The following is a 21,290-nucleotide window of genomic DNA, read 5'->3' on the forward strand; positions in this document are numbered from 1 at the left end:
AGGATATTTGACGCAGTTAGAAATGCGTGCGCGCACTGACATGGAGACAAACCCACTGATGAACAGAGCAAGCGGAGGAGGACGTCTCTCTCTCTGGTTAGAGAAACAGGGTGTCGTCTTTCGTCCCGGCAACCCCCCTCAGAGCCTAAAAATACAAATGGGCCGGCTTTGGAGCTGACCTTTACCCTGTGAGCATGTGCAGGTGACAGTTGTCCATCCCTGGGATCAGCGGGCTCCGAAGAGTGTGGAGGGAAACATTACTGCGTGTGAACATTGTCACAAAGTGTGTGTTTGAGACTATCAGGAAGCAGGGTGGGTGATTCTAAAATATAATGTAGGGTGTCAAGACATCCCAGTAAACATCACAGACATATGCATGACCATTGTACAGTATATGAAAAGGCCTTGAGCGTCTTTGAGTTGACTTACAAAAGCAGAGAATTTCAGATTGAAGTCAACGATAGCAGTCAGGGGGAGGTGCATCTTCGACAATCAAAAGTCAGATGCTGTGATGGTTTTCCCAACTCGCTTAACCGCTATGCCAGCCCATATCACGCTTAACCGCTATGCCAGCCCATATCACGCTAACCGCTATGCCAGCCCATATCACGCTTAACCGCTATGCCAGCCCATATCACGCTTAACCGCTATGCCAGCCCATATCACGCTTAACCGCTATGCCAGCCCATATCACGCTTAACCGCTATGCCAGCCCATATCACGCTTAACCGCTATGCCAGCCCATATCACGCTTAACCGCTATGCCAGCCCATATCACGCTAACCGCTATGCCAGCCCATATCACGCTAACCGCTATGCCAGCCCATATCACGCTAACCGCTATGCCAGCCCATATCACGCTAACCGCTATGCCAGCCCATATCACGCTAACCGCTATGCCAGCCCATATCACGCTAACCGCTATGCCAGCCCATATCACGCTAACCGCTATGCCAGCCCATATCACGCTAACCGCTATGCCAGCCCATATCACGCTAACCGCTATGCCAGCCCATATCACGCTAACCGCTATGCCAGCCCATATCACGCTAACCGCTATGCCAGCCCATACCACGCTAACCGCTATGCCAGCCCATACCACGCTAACCGCTATGCCAGCCCATACCACGCTAACCGCTATGCCAGCCCATACCATGAAAATCCCATTGTCTGTACACTGGAAGTCAACCTAAATATGTTTGATTTAATTGTTACACGAAACTCTAGGACCTGATTTATTAATAGCAGATTGTGGATAAATATATTTGTAATCTTTCAATGTGTAAATCACTAAAGAAAGGTAGGTTATAATTAACGAACAGTTGAAGACAAGTACACTGAATTTAGACTACGAAACACTTACCTAGACCCAATCACCATCTCTTCAAAGTAACTTACTACATATAGTCCAGTTAACATGATGTATGAAATCGGCTTTTGAATTGTGTTTCAATGAGCATTGAAATGATGGACGCATGTCCACTTAAGTGGTAACAATTCATGAAATGTTGATGATGGTAGTAGGATAAATTAATAACTAATAATAAACTGATAAATTAACGAACATATACAATTATCAACTTCCACATTTTTATGTTAGAGTAAAAAAATTTACTAATATTAAATGGTTCAAATTACAAAAATCGATAAGTAGATGGAAAATATTTAATTTATCGCCATGGTGCCTGACCTTGAATTGAAGAGGAATGGACCCCAACACTAGTGTCAACATAGCTGGGTGGATGAGAAACATGATGAAGAGGAATGGACCCCAACACTAGTGTCAACATAGCTGGGTGGATGAGAAACATGATGAAGAGGAATGGACCCCAACACTAGTGTCAACATAGCTGGGTGGATGAGAAACATGATGAAGAGGAATGGACCCCAACACTAGTGTCAACATAGCTGGGTGGATGAGAAACATGATGAAGAGGAATGGACCCCAACACTAGTGTCAACATAGCTGGGTGGATGAGAAACATGATGAAGAGGAATGGACCCCAACACTAGTGTCAACATAGCTGGGTGGATGAGAAACATGATGAAGAGGAATGGACCCCAACACTAGTGTCAACATAGCTGGGTGGATGAGAAACATGATGAAGAGGAATGGACCCCAACACTAGTGACAACATAGCTGGGTGGATGAGAAACATGATGAAGAGGAATGGACCCCAACACTAGTGTCAACATAGCTGGGTGGATGAGAAACATGATGAAGAGGAATGGACCCCAACACTAGTGTCAACATAGCTGGGTGGATGAGAAACATGATGAAGAGGAATGGACCCCAACACTAGTGTCAACATAGCTGGGTGGATGAGAAACATGATGAAGAGGAATGGACCCCAACACTAGTGTCAACATAGCTGGGTGGATGAGAAACATGATGAAGAGGAATGGACCCCAACACTAGTGTCAACATAGCTGGGTGGATGAGAAACATGATGAAGAGGAATGGACCCCAACACTAGTGTCAACATAGCTGGGTGGATGAGAAACATGATGAAGAGGAATGGACCCCAACACTAGTGTCAACATAGCTGGGTGGATGAGAAACATGATGAAGAGGAATGGACCCCAACACTAGTGACAACATAGCTGGGTGGATGAGAAACATGATGAAGAGGAATGGACCCCAACACTAGTGTCAACATAGCTGGGTGGATGAGAAACATGATGAAGAGGAATGGACCCCAACACTAGTGTCAACATAGCTGGGTGGATGAGACACATGATGAAGAGGAATGGACCCCAACACTAGTGTCAACATAGCTGGGTGGATGAGAGACATGATGAAGAGGAATGGACCCCAACACTAGTGTCTACATAGCTGGGTGGATGAGAAACATGATGAAGAGGAATGGACCCCAACACTAGTGTCAACATAGCTGGGTGGATGAGAAACATGATGAAGAAGAATGGACCCCAACACTAGTGTCAACATAGCTGGGTGGATGAGAAACATGATGAAGAGGAATGGACCCCAACACTAGTGTCAACATAGCTGGGTGGATGAGAAACATGATGAAGAGGAATGGACCCCAACACTAGTGACAACATAGCTGGGTGGATGAGAAACATGATGAAGAGGAATGGACCCCAACACTAGTGTCAACATAGCTGGGTGGATGAGAAACATGATGAAGAGGAATGGACCCCAACACTAGTGTCAACATAGCTGGGTGGATGAGACACATGATGAAGAGGAATGGACCCCAACACTAGTGTCAACATAGCTGGGTGGATGAGAGACATGATGAAGAGGAATGGACCCCAACACTAGTGTCTACATAGCTGGGTGGATGAGAAACATGATGAAGAGGAATGGACCCCAACACTAGTGTCAACATAGCTGGGTGGATGAGAAACATGATGAAGAAGAATGGACCCCAACACTAGTGTCAACATAGCTGGGTGGATGAGAAACATGATGAAGAGGAATGGACCCCAACACTAGTGTCAACATAGCTGGGTGGATGAGAAACACGATGAAGAGGAATGGACCCCAACACTAGTGTCAACATAGCTGGGTGGATGAGAAACATGATGAAGAGGAATGGACCCCAACACTAGTGTCAACATAGCTGGGTGGATGAGAAACATGATGAAGAGGAATGGACCCCAACACTAGTGTCTACATAGCTGGGTGGATGAGAAACATGATGAAGAGGAATGGACCCCAACACTAGTGTCAACATAGCTGGGTGGATGAGAAACATGATGAATTGATGGATCAAATCTATTACAGGAAAGAAACAGAGACAAGCCAACTCCCAACTTTTTATTTCTTGACCTTTTCTTTTGCCAATGCTGTCAGACCTTCCTTTTAGAGAGTGACCCTCTCAACCAAGAGAGCTGAAGGCATACAGACATTTTATTCAGAGAAAATGTTTAAAAAAACAAACTCAATGCATTTAATTTAGCCTTCTATATGTGTTTTTTTTTAAAGCTGCCTGTCAAGAGGTCCAAAAGCATGAAACCACTGTCTTTATCTGAACTGGCAACCTATTTCCCTACATAGTGATACGTTTGATCAGGCTCTGTAGGTAGTGACCTATATATGGAATAGGGTCCCAGTTCAGATTGCAGACACTAAGTTAAAACAAGGGAAACGTTGATTCATTTGGCATGTTAAACAGAGGATCGGTTATCGTTGCAGTTCTCAGGAAAGCAAAACACTTGATTCACAACTATAGGGCCAAACCCCGAGCTGTACTGGACTAGTTAAGCCTCCATTTAGTGTGAATTAGGCAGCAGATCAGTGTCATACACCCAGAGAACCACAGGGTGGTGCTATTTCTGCGTTAGGTTCATCTACACTATAGATAAGGCTGAGGTAAACAACTCTCAGTCTTAAGAGTTGCGTGTGCAGGTTTCTTTGTCCCGACCCAGCTCTAACACAACTGAAAATGAATCCACTACTCCTGGTCTTGAATTGATTTGTTGACCATGATTAGGCTAGATTCAATTAGGTATGTTAGAGCTGGAACAAAATCCTGCATTCCCACTACGGCCCACCAGAACCAGTGACGGCTCACTCCATGGGCTAAGCTAAGGCAATACGAGTGGTTTAGCTGTAACAGGGAAGGGAGGAAAAGGTGGTTTTGGGCCAGGGTCGTATTCATTAGTGCAAATCACGCAGAATGTTTTGCAACGGGGGAAAAACGAAAACAAGCGTTTCTTATTTAGACAAGTTCAGGTAGTTGCCTGTAGAGTTTGATTCCGTTTAGTTTCCTAGTGAATACGACCCAGGAGGACACCAGCAATATGAAGGAGGGGAAAAAATCATGTAAGAAATTATCCCAGGCCAGTTTGTAGTTGTGTAGCTTATACTGGGTTAGGGGGGTTTGATTAGGGACCACAGATTTGAGAACAGTCATATTGTTCCTCTTACTTGTTAAAGGGGCAAGGCACCACAATTAAAGCAGAGCAGAACAAAGAGAATTTCTTCCAAGAAAGCAAAAAAAACTGGTGACCTGTATTTGAGAACCGGTGGCCAACTAATAACTTTCACAGGGTTTTTATCAATGAATAACACTAAAAAAAACAATAGCACTATGAGAATTGATACAAGACGAATATCGGTAAAAATAAAAAATAAACTGTTACAACTCAAACAAAATCAATCAGTTAGACCCGGTTACTTTACAGTATGTGTTGTAACAGAGCAACCATCCCTTTCAATGTAGTACAGCACCAATGACTGACAGGTAGCAACAGGTGACAGGTCCACCGACCAGACCCCAAGATATTGGGACACACATTTTGGCGATCATTTCAATAAACGTTTTCTACAGTGGGAAACATTGTAGTTGTGTGCTGAACATAGAAAATTATTCCCTCATGATGAACAAAATTTAAAAAAAACACCCAACTGGTAGGCTAGCTATCTGACCTAAAACGTGACGTGTGAAACACTTTAGCTACAAAAAGGCTACTTTGTGAGAAGACACAGTGGTGAGACAGAAAACAGTCTCTTGCTAAGGAGTGGTTTTTAAAGGCAACGTGATTTTCAATTCAGTTTAGCTGTAGCCAAGTGACATTAATTACATATTAGCATTAGCTTCACTACTAGAATTACATTGTAGCTTAGCTTCACTAATAAAACTACATAGTAGCATTAGCTTCAGCTTAGCTTCACTCATATAATTACATTGTAGCATTAGCCATTAGCTTAGCCAATTGAATTCCAATGAAGCTTTAGCTAATTAAATGTACAGTGTAGTGGGCTATTAGCTTAGCGACGCATATGATTTGTGTTTGATGCTACGGCTTCATTAGATAAGAAGGGGAGCTGGTTGGAAGTGTTACAAGCTAAAAGGCAGTAGTGGCATTTTTTAAAGCTCTTTGTTTAAAAAAAAAAGACTTCTGGCCCAGTCCCAAACCAATCCCTAGCACCTAGATAGTGTGTACTAGGTAAGCAAATGACCCCTAGATATTGTGCACTAGGTAAGCAAATGACCCCTAGATAGTATGCGCTAAGTAATCAAAATGGCATGAATTATCCCAAGTCTAGAAGGGTGATTAACATATTGTTAATTCTTGTCCAATCCTCTCAGATTTACACAAACGTCTACTGGTGGCAAGGTGCTAGGAGCCGATTTGGGACTGAGCCCGAACGGTAGTGTAAAAAACAACTCCTGCATCCCAAATGGCACTCCAATCCCTATTTAGGATCCCCCCATAGGAGGGCCCTGGTCAAAAGTAGTGCACTATTTAGGATCCCCCCATAGGAGGGCCCTGGTCAAAAGTAGTGCACTATTTAGGATCCCCCCATAGGAGGGCCCTGGTCAAAAGTAGTGCACTATTTAGGATCCCCCCATAGGGGGCCCTGGTCAAAAGTAGTGCACTATTTAGGAAACCGGGTGTCATTTGAGACAGACCAATGACATGATTTGACATTCCCAGGCCTTGGCTTTAACGAGTGTCGACCAAACACTCTTTTAGGACAGTTTCAGAAAACGACAACCTTATACACACACACAACATAGAAAGGAAAATAAAAAAAGTACATCTTTTTTATTTTCTTCTAAAAGGTCTGGTGAGAGACTGATCGATTTAAGGCGATTGGCCAGGAAGATAAGGTTGCTGTAGAAACTGGCTGAGATTATGGGGTGCATCAACCGTCTAAAAATGGCTTCCCTCCTCCCTTTACCCCGAGCCTAATTTCCTCTCCGTAATCTGGACAGGACAGAGAAGGTGAAAAGAGATGGGGTAGATAGAGATAACCTACTGCGAGTTTGCTTTCACTTGTTCAACTCTCGCCCTATTCAGATAACTTACAACCCTGACCTTTTCTAGGCTTTAAGACTTGCACAAGCACCCAGAGGTTGCTTCACTCTTTCACACTAATAAGGGAGGAATCCAGTTTAGACGATTGAGACGCAGCCTGAATCACGTAACTCAATCTCCTCAGAGTTATCACTCTCAAATAAAAAATAAACTATTTGGTAACAAAAAGTGTTATAATATAGAAAAAACATTTGAAAATGTACCTCGGCTAAAGCTTATAAAATATCATAAAGAATAAAATACTATAATAATAATATTATTCCTTGGTCCGTAAAAATTGTAACTATAATAAACGTTTCCCCATAAACAATAATGAAGTTTCTCAGCACACGAGTGATACTTCCATCATTACCAAGACCTTTGTTGTGGTCAAAAAATAATCTAAACTTTGTAGAAAGAGTGTTAATAAAAAAAAAAGAAGCTGTTCTCCAACAAATGTATTAAAAAGGGCTCCTGGTTATTGTCATCCTTGAGGTGAAACGTCTCCCAGACTGAATGACCCAGGCTGCAGTGTCATGTCCACAAACGACCACACGGGGGCACCAGAGAGGGGGGTTCCCCTCCATCCAGGTCTGTCTTTCATCAGAACCTCATCTCTCTTCTCCCCTTCCCCTCCTCAATCGCTCTCTTTCCAAAGAGTCCTTGAGCGAGCGTGTGTGGTTCCAAAGCAGGTCCATGAGCCTCTCACCCCCCCCCCCCCCCCCCCACACACACACACTTCCCTGCTGCTATGACGAAACTGACATCACCGACGAACCCGACGACAACCCAACGCTATTGGTTGACCCTCCCCCTTGGCCAATCCCGTAGTCCGCCTGTCCTTCCACCAACCCCCCTGAACCTCCCATCCCCAGACTCCCTGAGGAAGAGGAAGGTGAGGACAAAGAGGAGATACTGTGACTGTGGGTCTGGAGGATGGCCCCGGCAGCGCTGCAGTGAAGACGAGGGCCTGGTTCCGGGGTATAGGTGAAGGTGAGGGCGGTGGAGTAGATGACTCCGTCGTTGCGGACCAAGGTGACGGGGACCTGGACGGGCTGACGGACCCAGCGCCACCCCTCTCTGAAGGCAGAGATGTCAGGCACCACGCAGAGCACGCTCTCTCCACACCTGGCACAGAAAGGGGGTTTAGACGAAGACAGACTCAACACGAGATCCACCACGTTGTAGAGTCCGTGTTACCACGGAAACGGACTCGACCGCATGTCAGCCGTCTTCAGGCAGCCGTTAACTTAACAACAATTTAAAACGGGTTAGGTTAGTGTTACGGATACAAGTGGTCTGTGTGTATCCTGTGTATATTTCTTTTCTCTCCTTCTCCCCTACTCACAGGTGACAATAATCATTCCCCAATCAGTCATCAATCAGTCGCTAATCGGAAGACACCTGCTCCTTTTCCCTTACCCAATCACAGTCCCTTTCCCTTGGTTTAAAACCCCTGTCAGTTGTTGTCTCCCCAGCTCAGCTCAATCTCTTTGTAACATGCCTTCTGTCTGTAGATCGCTTGTGTGTTTTGCAGCTACATGTCACTTTGTCCCCACCTGTGAGTATTGTTTTGGTTATGGTGTTTGAGTGTTTGTTTGATGGTGGGAAAAGGGGGTAACCAGACAAGTCGCCCTTGGGCTACACTACCCGTAGTTAAATATTGTTAAAAACACTAGTTAGAACTGGGCGGACCACCCCCTGTATTTTTGGTTAGTTAGTTAGCTGTTTGTGAAGTAGGCTAGTCTAGCTTAGGGGTGTCTTTGAATTATTATTCTTTCATTCCTTGGGTCCCGCTCAGCCCCTTTTCCTGCTCCCCCCATTACCGTGTGTTTTTAAATAAACCTTGAGTGTTTGACGGTAGTAATTTAGTTGTCTGTGGTTATTTTTGTTCTCACTGTTACGTTGTCACTATAATAATTTGCATGAGTTGTGTTACGGGTCCCATTACCATCCCCCCTAGATTGTCGGGCCAAAGGGATTCGTAACAGTTAGCCTCCTCTGGCCTCTCCGGATATCAGTTGTGGCTGTGGTTGTTCCTTATTTTTAAATTTACTGCTTTTGGGTGAAGTCTGTCCTCTTAACTTGAGTTCATACAAAAATAAAGTAACCGTTTTAATAATTGTATTTTCATGACATTCTTCATCCATAATCGTCAATTACACAATTATACAGTTACCATGCCAGCCATATCTCTCTCACTCACACACAGCTTACCTGTACATAGTGTCAGCCTCTATATCTCCAAACCAGACTCTGAGATCTGGAGCGAAGTTCTGTCCTGTCAGCTCCAACATGGCCACATCACCTCCACCATTCAACTAGAGAGACAACAGAGGGTTAGTGTGTGTGTGTGTGTGTGTGTATCTAGATATGTGGTGAGAGCATCCAGTGTGTCACTTTCTCCGGTCATGAAAGAGTGTCTCTCAGTAGAGAATATACTGGTTTGTGTGTGTTAAGGTATATGTTAATGTGTATTTAGGTGTGTGTAGGTGTGTATTTAGGTATATGTTAATGTGTATTTAGGTGTGTATTTAGGTATATGTTAATGTGTATTTAGGTGTGTGTAGGTGTGTATTTAGGTATATGTTAATGTGTATTTAGGTGTGTATTTAGGTATATGTTAATGTGTATTTAGGTGGGTATTTAGGTATATGTTAATGTGTGTTTAGGTGTGTGTGTACCTGCAGACTCTCCACCACAGGAACCGGTGTAACAGGACAGGGTACAGGACCCATCCCCTGGTAGAAGGTGTACTCTGCCTTGTCGGTACTGATGATGGTCCAGGACGCTCCATCATTTATCATCTCCTTACTGGGCTCTTTGGGGCAGGGCGTGGCCTGGGGGAGGAGATATGCTAATTAGTCATTTACCTCTGTACTGGGCTCATTGGGGCAGGGCGTGGCCTGGGGAGGAGATATGCTAATTAGTCATTTACCTCTGTACTGGGCTCATTGGGGCAGGGCGTGGCCTGGGGAGGAGATATGCTAATTAGTCATTTACCTCTGTACTGGTCTTTTGGGGGCAGGGTGTGGCCTGGGGAGGAGATATGCTAATTAGTTGTTAATTATCTCCTTACTGAGGTGCGTTGAGTTAGTTAACGTGGGCTAAGTTGCGGAACAGTTTGTACTGAATGACACATTTCCCCAAAAAGTCCTTGAACAGACTTCGCTCCTGCTCGGTGGGTGTGGCCAGGTGTTGCTTGAAGAAATTAGTGGCGTATTTAAAGGGTAGTGACCACGCTGACAGCATTCCCCAACCCACAACCACTCCCCATTTAAAAAAAAAAAAAAACTGGTCGTTCAGTACAGCACCGCTTCCGTTCAATTGAACGTTCCATAACGTACCGAACGCAGACCTGGTCTCTTAGGGCAAGAGCGTGGCCTGGGGGAGGAGATATGCAAATCTGTCGTTTATCATCTCCTTACTGGTCTCTTTGGGCAAGAGCGTGGCCTGGGGAAGCAGATATGCAAATCTGTCATTTATCATCTCCTTACTGGTCTTTTGGGGGGCATGGTGTATGCAAATGAGATGCAAATAACGATTCCATCTGAGCAGCGTGGAATTAACTAGAAAACAACCAGAAGACAACGACCGAAACCAGTGGTCCAATAAGAAAATCTCATTAAAACAGGGAGGGACTAGATGAACTAGTGGTCCAATAAGAAACTCATTAAACAGGGAGGGACTAGATGAACTAGCGGTCCAATAAGAAACTCTCATTAAAACAGGGAGGGACTAGATTAACTAGTGGTCCAATAAGAAACCCTCATTAAAACAGGGAGGGACTAGATGAACTAGAGGTCCAATAAGAAACCCTCATTAAACAGGGCGGGACTAGATGAACTAGTGGTCCAATAAGAAACCCTCATTTAAACAGGGAGGGACTAGATGAACTAGTGGTCCAATAAGAAACCCTCATTAAAACAGGGAGGGACTAGATGAACTAGTGGTCCAATAAGAAACCCTCATTAAAACAGGGAGGGACTAGATGAACTAGTGGTCCAATAAGAAACCCTCATTAAACAGGGCGGGACTAGATGAACTAGTGGTCCAATAAGAAACCCTCATTAAACAGGGCGGGACTAGATGAACTAGTGGTCCAATAAGAAAGTCTCTCTGTGTGTGTGTGTGTGTGTGTGTGTGTGTGTGTGTGTGTGTGTGTGTGTGTGTGTGTGTGTGTGTGTGTGTGTGTGTGCGCGTGTGCGCACCTGGAACTGAATGATTCTCTCCTGGGAGAGACAGAGGTACATTCTCTCGGTGTCTTTCAGGTAGAAGGAACACTTATGGAGCTGAGACACGGGGTCGTCTGCATCCATCAACGCTGTCTGCTTGTCCACCTTACGGATCACCTGGGGGAGGAGGTGAGAGACACACCCTGCTTATCTATCATACATCACCTGGGAATATGTAGGAACAGGAGACAGACCTGTAGATAGAGAGGTGAATATGTAGGAACAGGAGACAGACAGACCTGTAGGTAGAGAGGTGAATATGTAGGAACAGGAGACAGACAGACCTGTAGATAGAGAGGTGAATATGTAGGAACAGGAGACAGACCTGTAGGTAGAGATGTGAATATGTAGGAACAGGAGACAGACCTGTAGGTAGAGAGGTGAATATGTAGGAACAGGAGACAGACCTGTAGGTAGAGGTGAATATGTAGGAACAGGAGACAGACCTGTAGGTAGAGAGGTGAATATGTAGGAACAGGAGACAGACAGACCTGTAGGTAGAGAGGTGAATATGTAGGAACAGGAGACAGACAGACCTGTAGGTAGAGAGGTGAATATGTAGGAACAGGAGACAGACAGACCTGTAGGTAGAGAGATGAATATGTAGGAACAGGAGACAGACCTGTAGGTAGAGAGATGAATATGTAGGAACAGGAGACAGACAGACCTGTAGGTAGAGAGGTGAATATGTAGGAACAGGAGACAGACCTGTAGGTAGAGAGGTGAATATGTAGGAACAGGAGACAGACCTGTAGGTAGAGAGGTGAATATGTAGGAACAGGAGACAGACCTGTAGGTAGAGAGGTGAATATGTAGGAACAGGAGACAGACCTGTAGGTAGAGAGGTGAATATGTAGGAACAGGAGACAGACCTGTAGGTAGAGAGGTGAATATGTAGGAACAGGAGACAGACCTGTAGGTAGAGAGGTGAATATGTAGGAACAGGAGACAGACCTGTAGGTAGAGAGGTGAATATGTAGGAACAGGAGACAGACAGACCTGTAGGTAGAGAGATGTGAATATGTAGGAACAGGAGACAGACAGACCTGTAGGTAGAGAGATGTGAATATGTAGGAACAGGAGACAGACAGACCTGTAGGTAGAGAGGTGAATATGTAGGAACAGGAGACAGACAGACCTGTAGGTAGAGAGGTGAATATGTAGGAACAGGAGACAGACAGACCTGTAGGTAGAGAGGTGAATATGTAGGAACAGGAGACAGACAGACCTGTAGGTAGAGAGGTGAATATGTAGGAACAGGAGACAGACAGACCTGTAGGTAGAGAGGTGAATATGTAGGAACAGGAGACAGACCTGTAGGTAGAGAGGTGAATATGTAGGAACAGGAGACAGACAGACCTGTAGGTAGAGAGGTGAATATGTAGGAACAGGAGACAGACAGACCTGTAGGTAGAGAGGTGAATATGTAGGAACAGGAGACAGACCTGTAGGTAGAGAGAGGTGAATATGTAGGAACAGGAGACAGACAGACCTGTAGGTAGAGATGTGAATATGTAGGAACAGGAGACAGACCTGTAGGTAGAGATGTGAATATGTAGGAACAGGAGACAGACCTGTAGGTAGAGAGGTGAATATGTAGGAACAGGAGACAGACAGACCTGTAGGTAGAGATGTGAATATGTAGGAACAGGAGACAGACAGACCTGTAGGTAGAGAGGTGAATATGTAGGAACAGGAGACAGACAGACCTGTAGGTAGAGAGGTGAATATGTAGGAACAGGAGACAGACAGACCTGTAGATAGAGAGGTGAATATGTAGGAACAGGAGACAGACAGACCTGTAGGTAGAGAGAGGTGAATATGTAGGAACAGGAGACAGACCTGTAGGTAGAGGTGAATATGTAGGAACAGGAGACAGACCTGTAGGTAGAGAGAGGTGAATATGTAGGAACAGGAGACAGACAGACCTGTAGGTAGAGAGGTGAATATGTAGGAACAGGCGACAGACAGACCTGTAGGTAGAGAGGTGAATATGTAGGAACAGGAGACAGACCTGTAGGTAGAGATGTGAATATGTAGGAACAGGAGACAGACAGACCTGTAGGTAGAGAGGTGAATATGTAGGAACAGGAGACAGACAGACCTGTAGGTAGAGAGGTGAATATGTAGGAACAGGAGACAGACCTGTAGGTAGAGAGGTGAATATGTAGGAACAGGAGACAGACAGACCTGTAGGTAGAGAGGTGAATATGTAGGAACAGGAGACAGACAGACCTGTAGGTAGAGAGGTGAATATGTAGGAACAGGAGACAGACCTGTAGGTAGAGAGGTGAATATGTAGGAACAGGAGACAGACAGACCTGTAGGTAGAGAGGTGAATATGTAGGAACAGGCGACAGACAGACCTGTAGGTAGAGAGGTGAATATGTAGGAACAGGAGACAGACCTGTAGGTAGAGAGGTGAATATGTAGGAACAGGAGACAGACAGACCTGTAGGTAGAGAGGTGAATATGTAGGAACAGGAGACAGACAGACCTGTAGGTAGAGAGGTGAATATGTAGGAACAGGCGACAGACAGACCTGTAGGTAGAGAGGTGAATATGTAGGAACAGGAGACAGACAGACCTGTAGGTAGAGAGGTGAATATGTAGGAACAGGAGACAGACAGACCTGTAGGTAGAGAGGTGAATATGTAGGAACAGGCGACAGACAGACCTGTAGGTAGAGAGAGGTGAATATGTAGGAACAGGAGACAGACAGACCTGTAGGTAGAGAGGTGAATATGTAGGAACAGGAGACAGACAGACCTGTAGGTAGAGAGAGGTGAATATGTAGGAACAGGAGACAGACAGACCTGTAGGTAGAGAGAGGTGAATATGTAGGAACAGGAGACAGACAGACCTGTAGGTAGAGAGAGGTGAATATGTAGGAACAGGAGACAGACAGACCTGTAGGTAGAGAGGTGAATATGTAGGAACAGGCGACAGACAGACCTGTAGGTAGAGAGGTGAATATGTAGGAACAGGCGACAGACAGACCTGTAGGTAGAGAGAGGTGAATATGTAGGAACAGGAGACAGACAGACCTGTAGGTAGAGAGAGGTGAATATGTAGGAACAGGAGACAGACAGACCTGTAGGTAGAGATGTGAATATGTAGGAACAGGAGACAGACAGACCTGTAGGTAGAGATGTGAATATGTAGGAACAGGAGACAGACAGACCTGTAGGTAGAGATGTGAATATGTAGGAACAGGAGACAGACAGACCTGTAGGTAGAGATGTGAATATGTAGGAACAGGAGACAGACCTGTAGGTAGAGAGGTGAATATATAGGAACAGGAGACAGACCTGTAGGTAGAGATGTGAATATGTAGGAACAGGAGACAGACAGACCTGTAGGTAGAGAGGTGAATATGTAGGAACAGGAGACAGACAGACCTGTAGGTAGAGATGTGAATATGTAGGAACAGGAGACAGACAGACCTGTAGGTAGAGATGTGAATATGTAGGAACAGGAGACAGACCTGTAGGTAGAGAGGTGAATACGTAGGAACAGGAGACAGACCTGTAGGTAGAGATGTGAATATGTAGGAACAGGAGACAGACAGACCTGTAGGTAGAGATGTGAATATGTAGGAACAGGAGACAGACAGACCTGTAGGTAGAGATGTGAATATGTAGGAACAGGAGACAGACCTGTAGGTAGAGAGGTGAATATGTAGGAACAGGAGACAGACCTGTAGGTAGAGAGGTGAATATGTAGGAACAGGAGACAGACCTGTAGGTAGAGAGGTGAATATGTAGGAACAGGAGACAGACCTGTAGGTAGAGAGGTGAATATGTAGGAACAGGAGACAGACCTGTAGGTAGAGAGGTGAATATGTAGGAACAGGAGACAGACAGACCTGTAGGTAGAGAGGTGAATATGTAGGAACAGGAGACAGACCTGTAGGTAGAGATGTGAATATGTAGGAACAGGAGACAGACAGACCTGTAGGTAGAGAGGTGAATATGTAGGAACAGGAGACAGACAGACCTGTAGGTAGAGAGGTGAATATGTAGGAACAGGCGACAGACAGACCTGTAGGTAGAGAGGTGAATATGTAGGAACAGGCGACAGACCTGTAGGTAGAGAGGTGAATATGTAGGAACAGGAGACAGACCTGTAGGTAGAGAGGTGAATATGTAGGAACAGGAGACAGACCTGTAGGTAGAGAGGTGAATATGTAGGAACAGGAGACAGACCTGTAGGTAGAGAGGTGAATATGTAGGAACAGGAGACAGACCTGTAGGTAGAGAGGTGAATATGTAGGAACAGGAGACAGACCTGTAGGTAGAGAGGTGAATATGTAGGAACAGGAGACAGACAGACCTGTAGGTAGAGAGAGGTGAATATGTAGGAACAGGAGACAGACCTGTAGGTAGAGAGGTGAATATGTAGGAACAGGAGACAGACAGACCTGTAGGTAGAGAGGTGAATATGTAGGAACAGGAGACAGACCTGTAGGTAGAGATGTGAATATGTAGGAACAGGAGACAGACCTGTAGGTAGAGATGTGAATATGTAGGAACAGGAGACAGACCTGTAGGTAGAGAGGTGAATATGTAGGAACAGGAGACAGACAGACCTGTAGGTAGAGAGAGGTGAATATGTAGGAACAGGAGACAGACAGACCTGTAGGTAGAGAGAGGTGAATATGTAGGAACAGGAGACAGACAGACCTGTAGGTAGAGAGAGGTGAATATGTAGGAACAGGAGACAGACAGACCTGTAGGTAGAGAGGTGAATATGTAGGAACAGGAGACAGACCTGTAGGTAGAGAGGTGAATATGTAGGAACAGGAGACAGACCTGTAGGTAGAGATGTGAATATGTAGGAACAGGAGACAGACAGACCTGTAGGTAGAGAGGTGAATATGTAGGAACAGGAGACAGACAGACCTGTAGGTAGAGAGGTGAATATGTAGGAACAGGAGACAGACAGACCTGTAGGTAGAGAGGTGAATATGTAGGAACAGGAGACAGACCTGTAGATAGAGAGGTGAATATGTAGGAACAGGAGACATACCTGTAGGTAGAGAGGTGAATATGTAGGAACAGGAGACAGACAGACCTGTAGGTAGAGAGGTGAATATGTAGGAACAGGAGACAGAGACCTGTAGGTAGAGAGGTGAGATACGTTGGTACGTACCAGTCTAGGCAGTGCCATACCAGTGACAGAACAGACCAGTTTGACAGTCTGACCGTAGTGGATGTATCCATCCCTCACTGCAAACTCCTCCCCTTCTGGCTCTTCCTCCTCCACTACAGGAGAGAGTCATATTAGTTATTACTGTAGGAAACATATTTAATAACTGAGTTACCATATGATGCATCAGAGAGTTATTACTGTAGGAAACACATTTAATAACTGAGTTACCATATGATGCTTCAGAGTTAGTTATTACTGTAGGAAACACATTTAATAACTGAGTTACCATATGATGCTTCAGAGAGTTATTACTGTAGGAAACACATTTAATAACTGAGTTACCATATGATGCTTCAGAGTTAGTTATTACTGTAGGAAATACATTTAATAACTGAGTTACCATATGATGCTTCAGAGAGTTATTACTGTAGGAAACACATTTAATAACTGAGTTACCATATGATGCTTCAGAGTTAGTTATTACTGTAGGAAATACATTTAATAACTGAGTTACCATATGATGCATCAGAGAGTTATTACTGTAGGAAACACATTTAATAACTGAGTTACCATATGATGCTTCAGAGTTAGTTATTACTGTAGGAAACACATTTAATAACTGAGTTACCATATGATGCTTCAGAGAGTTATTACTGTAGGAAACACATTTAATAACTGAGTTACCATATGATGCTTCAGAGTTAGTTATTACTGTAGGAAATACATTTAATAACTGAGTTACCATATGATGCTTCAGAGAGTTATTACTGTAGGAAATACATTTAACTGAGTTACCATATGATGCATCAGAGAGTTATTAGTGTAGGAAACACATTTAATAACTGAGTTACCATATGATGCATCAGAGAGTTATTACTGTAGGAAATACATTTAATTACTGAGTTACCATATGATGCTTCAGAGAGTTATTACTGTAGGAAATACATTTAACTTCACTAGGGTAGGGGGCAGCATTTGGAATTTTGGATGAAAAGCGTGTCCAAATTAAACTGCCTGCTACTCAGGCCCAGAAGCTAGGATATGCATGTAATTGGTAAATTGGATAGAAAACACTCTAAAGTCTCCAAAACGGTTAAAATAATGTCTGTGAGTATAACATAACTGATATGGCAGGCGAAAACCTGAGGAAAATCCAACCAGGAAGTACTATTATTTTGAAAGGCTGTTTTTCCATTGTAAGCCTATCCACCATACAAAGACTTAGGACCCAGTTCACGAGCTCTGTGGCTTCCTCAACACGTGACCAGTCTTTAGGCATTGTTTCAGGCTTTTACTCTGAAGAATGAGGGAGATATAGCACACTTTCAAATCAGTGGTCAGTGGAAATTTCCATTAATCAGCTATGCGTCTGATCGTGAACGCCTTTCTTGTTTCTCGTTTTCCTATTGACGAAGCTTTTGTCCGGTTGAAATATTATTGATTATTTATGACAAAAACAACCAGAGGATTGATTTTAAACATCGTTTGGCATGTTTCTACGTACTTTTATTGTACTTTTTTTTTTTACTTTTTGTCTGGAATTAGTGCACGCGCCTTCGGATTACTGGCATTCGGATTACTGGACAAAACGCGCTAATAAAAAAAGGAGGCTTTTGGTCATAAAGAGGGACATTATCGAACAAAACACACATTTATTGTCTAACATGGAGACCTGGGAGTGCCACCAGATGAAGATCATCAAAGGTAAGTGATTCATTTTAATGCTATTTCTGACACCTCTTCTTGTTTGGAAAATGGCTGTATGGGTTTCTGTGGCTAGGAGCTGACCTAACATAATCGCAAAGGGTGCTTTCGCCATAAAGCATTTTTGAAATCTGACTCAGCGATGGCATTAAGGAGAAGTTTATCTATAATTCCATGCTTAACACTTGTATCGTTTATCAATGTTTATGGTGAGTATTTCTGTAATTTGATGTGGCTCTCTGCACTTTCACCGGATGTTTGTTTGAGACAATGCATTTCTGACCATAACGCGCCAATGTAAACTGAGATTTTGGGATATAAATATGAACTTTATCGAACAAAACATACATGTATTGTGTAACGTGATGTCCTATGAGTGCCATCTGATGACGTTCATCAAAGGTTAGTGATTCATTTTATCTCTATTTCTGCTTTTTATGACTCCTCTTTGGCTGGAAAAATGGCTGTGTTTTTGTGTGACTAGGTACTGACCTAACAATCGTTTGGTGTGCTTTCGCAGTAAAGCCTATTTGAAATCGGACACCGTGGTTGGATTTACAAGAAGTTTATCTTTAAAATGGTGAAAAATACTTGTATGTTTGAGGAACTTTAATTATGGGATTTCTGTTGTTTTGAATTTGGCGCTCTGCAATTTCACTGGCTGTTGTCGAGGTGGGACGCTAGCTTCCCACTTGTACCAGAGAGGTTTTAATAACTGATAGTTACCATATGATGCATCAGAGAGTTAGTCATTACTGTAGGATATATATTTAATAACTGAAATCAGCTCTACCATAATGGAGTTGATATATAGTTACTATAACAACCCTCTATATAGTTACTATAACAACCCTCTATATGATGATATATATCTATATATAGTTACTATAACAACCCTCTATATGATGATATATATCTATATATAGTTACTATAACAACCCTCTATATATCTACATATAGTTACTATAACAACCCTCTATATGATGCTATATATCTATATCTGAAGTCTTGGTGGCATTGACTTCGACATCACCATGGTAATGCAGCATAATCAACAGATAAACACCCTGATTGGCTGAAACAGAGGATGAAAGTGAAGATATTAAGGAAACAGTGAACGGAAGAGGGGGACCGGGCTGAACGGAAGAGGGGGACCGGGCTGAACGGAAGAGGGGGACCGGGCTGAACGGAAGAGGGGGACCGGGCTGAACGGAAGAGGGGGACCGGGCTGAACGGAAGAGGGGGACCGGGCTGAACGGAAGAGGGGGACCGGGCTGAACGGAAGAGGGGGACCGGGCTGAACGGAAGAGGGGGACCGGGCTGAACGGAAGAGGGGGACCGGGCTGAACGGAAGAGGGGGACCGGGCTGAACGGAAGAGAGGGCGGAAGAGGGGGACCGGGGTGAACGGAAGAGAGGAATCACAGAAGACAGATGAAGTAGGCAGAAAAAAATATAGAAAGACAGATGATGGAGGAGAGGTAACTTACAGAGGTGTATGTAGAAGGCTCCCCACTGTTGTGAACTGGCATGGAAGTTCCCTCCCTCCACGTGTAGATAACGGGTACTGACGGTCTGAGAACGCAACCGGTTAAACAACGCAACCTTGGTCCCTGACGCTATACACACTAGAGAGACAGAGACAAAGAGAGTAGGGAGAGATGGAGAGAGAGTAGGGAGTGAGGGAGAGAGAGTAGGGAGTGAGGGAGAGAGAGTAGGGAGTGAGGGAGAGAGAGTAGGGAGTGAGGGAGAGAGAGTAGGGAGTGAGGGAGAGAGAGTAGGGAGTGAGGGAGAGAGAGTAGGGAGTGAGGGAGAGAGAGTAGGGAGTGAGGGAGAGAGTAGGGAGTGAGGGAGAGAGTAGGGAGTGAGGGAGAGAGAGTAGGGAGTGAGGGAGAGAGTAGGGAGTGAGGGAGAGAGTAGGGAGTGAGGGAGAGAGTAGGGAGTGAGGGAGAGAGTAGGGAGTGAGGGAGAGAGTAGGGAGTGAGGGAGAGAGTAGGGAGTGAGGGAGAGAGTAGGGAGTGAGGGAGCGAGTAGGGAGGGAGAAAGTTAGATCTGCATTCATTAAGAGATAATGAATGAGACCACACTTTCAAGTTGATCATTGTCAAATAAAAAAAGCAGAGTTACGACACAGCTCGTAAAAAAAGACCTTTGTCCCGAAACCACTCAGGAAAACCATACCATTGCGCATCAAGCTGGTGTGTGTGTGTGTGTGTGTGTGTGTGTGTTATGAATACTCAGTCAGTTCTATGTAACCATAAATCTGCTCGAAATGTGGTGAGAGTATCCTGTGTGTGCGTGTGAGACAGACATGGGTCCAAATACTATTTAAAACATCTCAATTCTGTTCACCTACACTTAAAGCATTCAGATATATTTTATTTGAAAAGAAAAGTAGTTGAATATTTTAATGTATTTTTAAAAAACACAGGTATTTGAAAATCCTCTCAAATACAATTTTGTATACTATTTGGTCTTCTACAAATAACCATTCAAATACAAGTACTTGTTTTGGGCTGTGGATTACAAAATAATTTTTTTTTTAAACAGATTTTTTTTTTAAATATCAGATACTCTAATAAACATGTATTATCCATTACTGTGGATAAATGTGTGTGTGACAATGTGTGTGTGTGTGTGTGTGTGGAAATGTGTGTGTGTGTGTGTGTGTGTGTGTGTGGTCCTAGTCATGCGTGTTCCTCTCCATACTCACGGTCAGCGTTCTTCAGAGACTGTTTCTTCTTGGAAGGTTTAGAGATAACTTTGATCCTCTTACTAAGGAAGACGCCGATGTCTGTACTGTTACCATAGAACATCTTGACTGACAGCATGAAGTGTTTCCTCTTGTCACTGTCACTGATGTATAGAGTCTTAGCGGTGCAGAAGTCCTGGGGGGGAGGGAGAGGAGGGAGAGAGAGGAGGGAGAGAGAGGAGGGAGAGAGAGGAGGGAGAGAGAGGAGGGAGAGAGAGGAGGGAGAGAGAGGAGGGAGAGAGAGGAGGGAGAGAGAGGAGGGAGAGAGAGGAGGGAGAGAGAGGAGGGAGAGAGAGGAGGGAGAGATGGAGGGAGAGATGGAGGGAGAGATGGAGGGAGAGATGGAGGGAGAGATGGAGGGAGAGATGGAGGGAGAGAACGAGAGAGAGATGGAGGGAGAGATGGAGGGAGAGAACGAGAGGGAGAACGAGAGGGAGAGGGAGAGAGAGAGGAGGGAGAGAGAGAGGAGGGAGAGAGAAGAAGAGGGGGGGTAGAATGAGAAAGGGGGAGAGAGAAGAAGAGCGAGAAGGAGAGAGAGAGGGGGGAGAGAAGGAGAGGTCATTTGAGTGTGTATACACAGGATATTCAGTCATGCAGAAGTTCTGTGGGGAAAGGCCGAGGGGTGTGTGTTTCACTGTGTATTTCTGCCTCTGTGTGTATTTCTGCCTCT

General features: G+C 44.4%; 1 protein-coding gene across 1 annotated transcript in view; it reads right to left on the reverse strand.

Annotated features, from left to right (window-relative positions):
- Nucleotides 1-3,773: 3,773 nt before the first annotated feature.
- The window catches only part of LOC120052311 (recombining binding protein suppressor of hairless-like), a 32,636-nt gene continuing 15,119 nt past the window's right edge, over nt 3,774-21,290 (reverse strand). The window contains exons 5-11 of the mRNA XM_038999145.1: nt 20,582-20,756; nt 19,359-19,496; nt 16,167-16,279; nt 10,989-11,129; nt 9,462-9,617; nt 8,995-9,098; nt 3,774-7,905 (exon numbers count right to left, since the gene is read on the reverse strand). Of these exons, the coding sequence (XP_038855073.1) occupies nt 7,527-7,905; nt 8,995-9,098; nt 9,462-9,617; nt 10,989-11,129; nt 16,167-16,279; nt 19,359-19,496; nt 20,582-20,756 (1,206 nt within the window). The 3' untranslated portion in view covers nt 3,774-7,526. The remainder of the gene's footprint in view (nt 7,906-8,994; nt 9,099-9,461; nt 9,618-10,988; nt 11,130-16,166; nt 16,280-19,358; nt 19,497-20,581; nt 20,757-21,290) is intronic.

Source organism: Salvelinus namaycush, chromosome 8, assembly GCF_016432855.1.
Source record: "Salvelinus namaycush isolate Seneca chromosome 8, SaNama_1.0, whole genome shotgun sequence".
NCBI classification, from domain to species: Eukaryota; Metazoa; Chordata; class Actinopteri; order Salmoniformes; family Salmonidae; genus Salvelinus; species Salvelinus namaycush.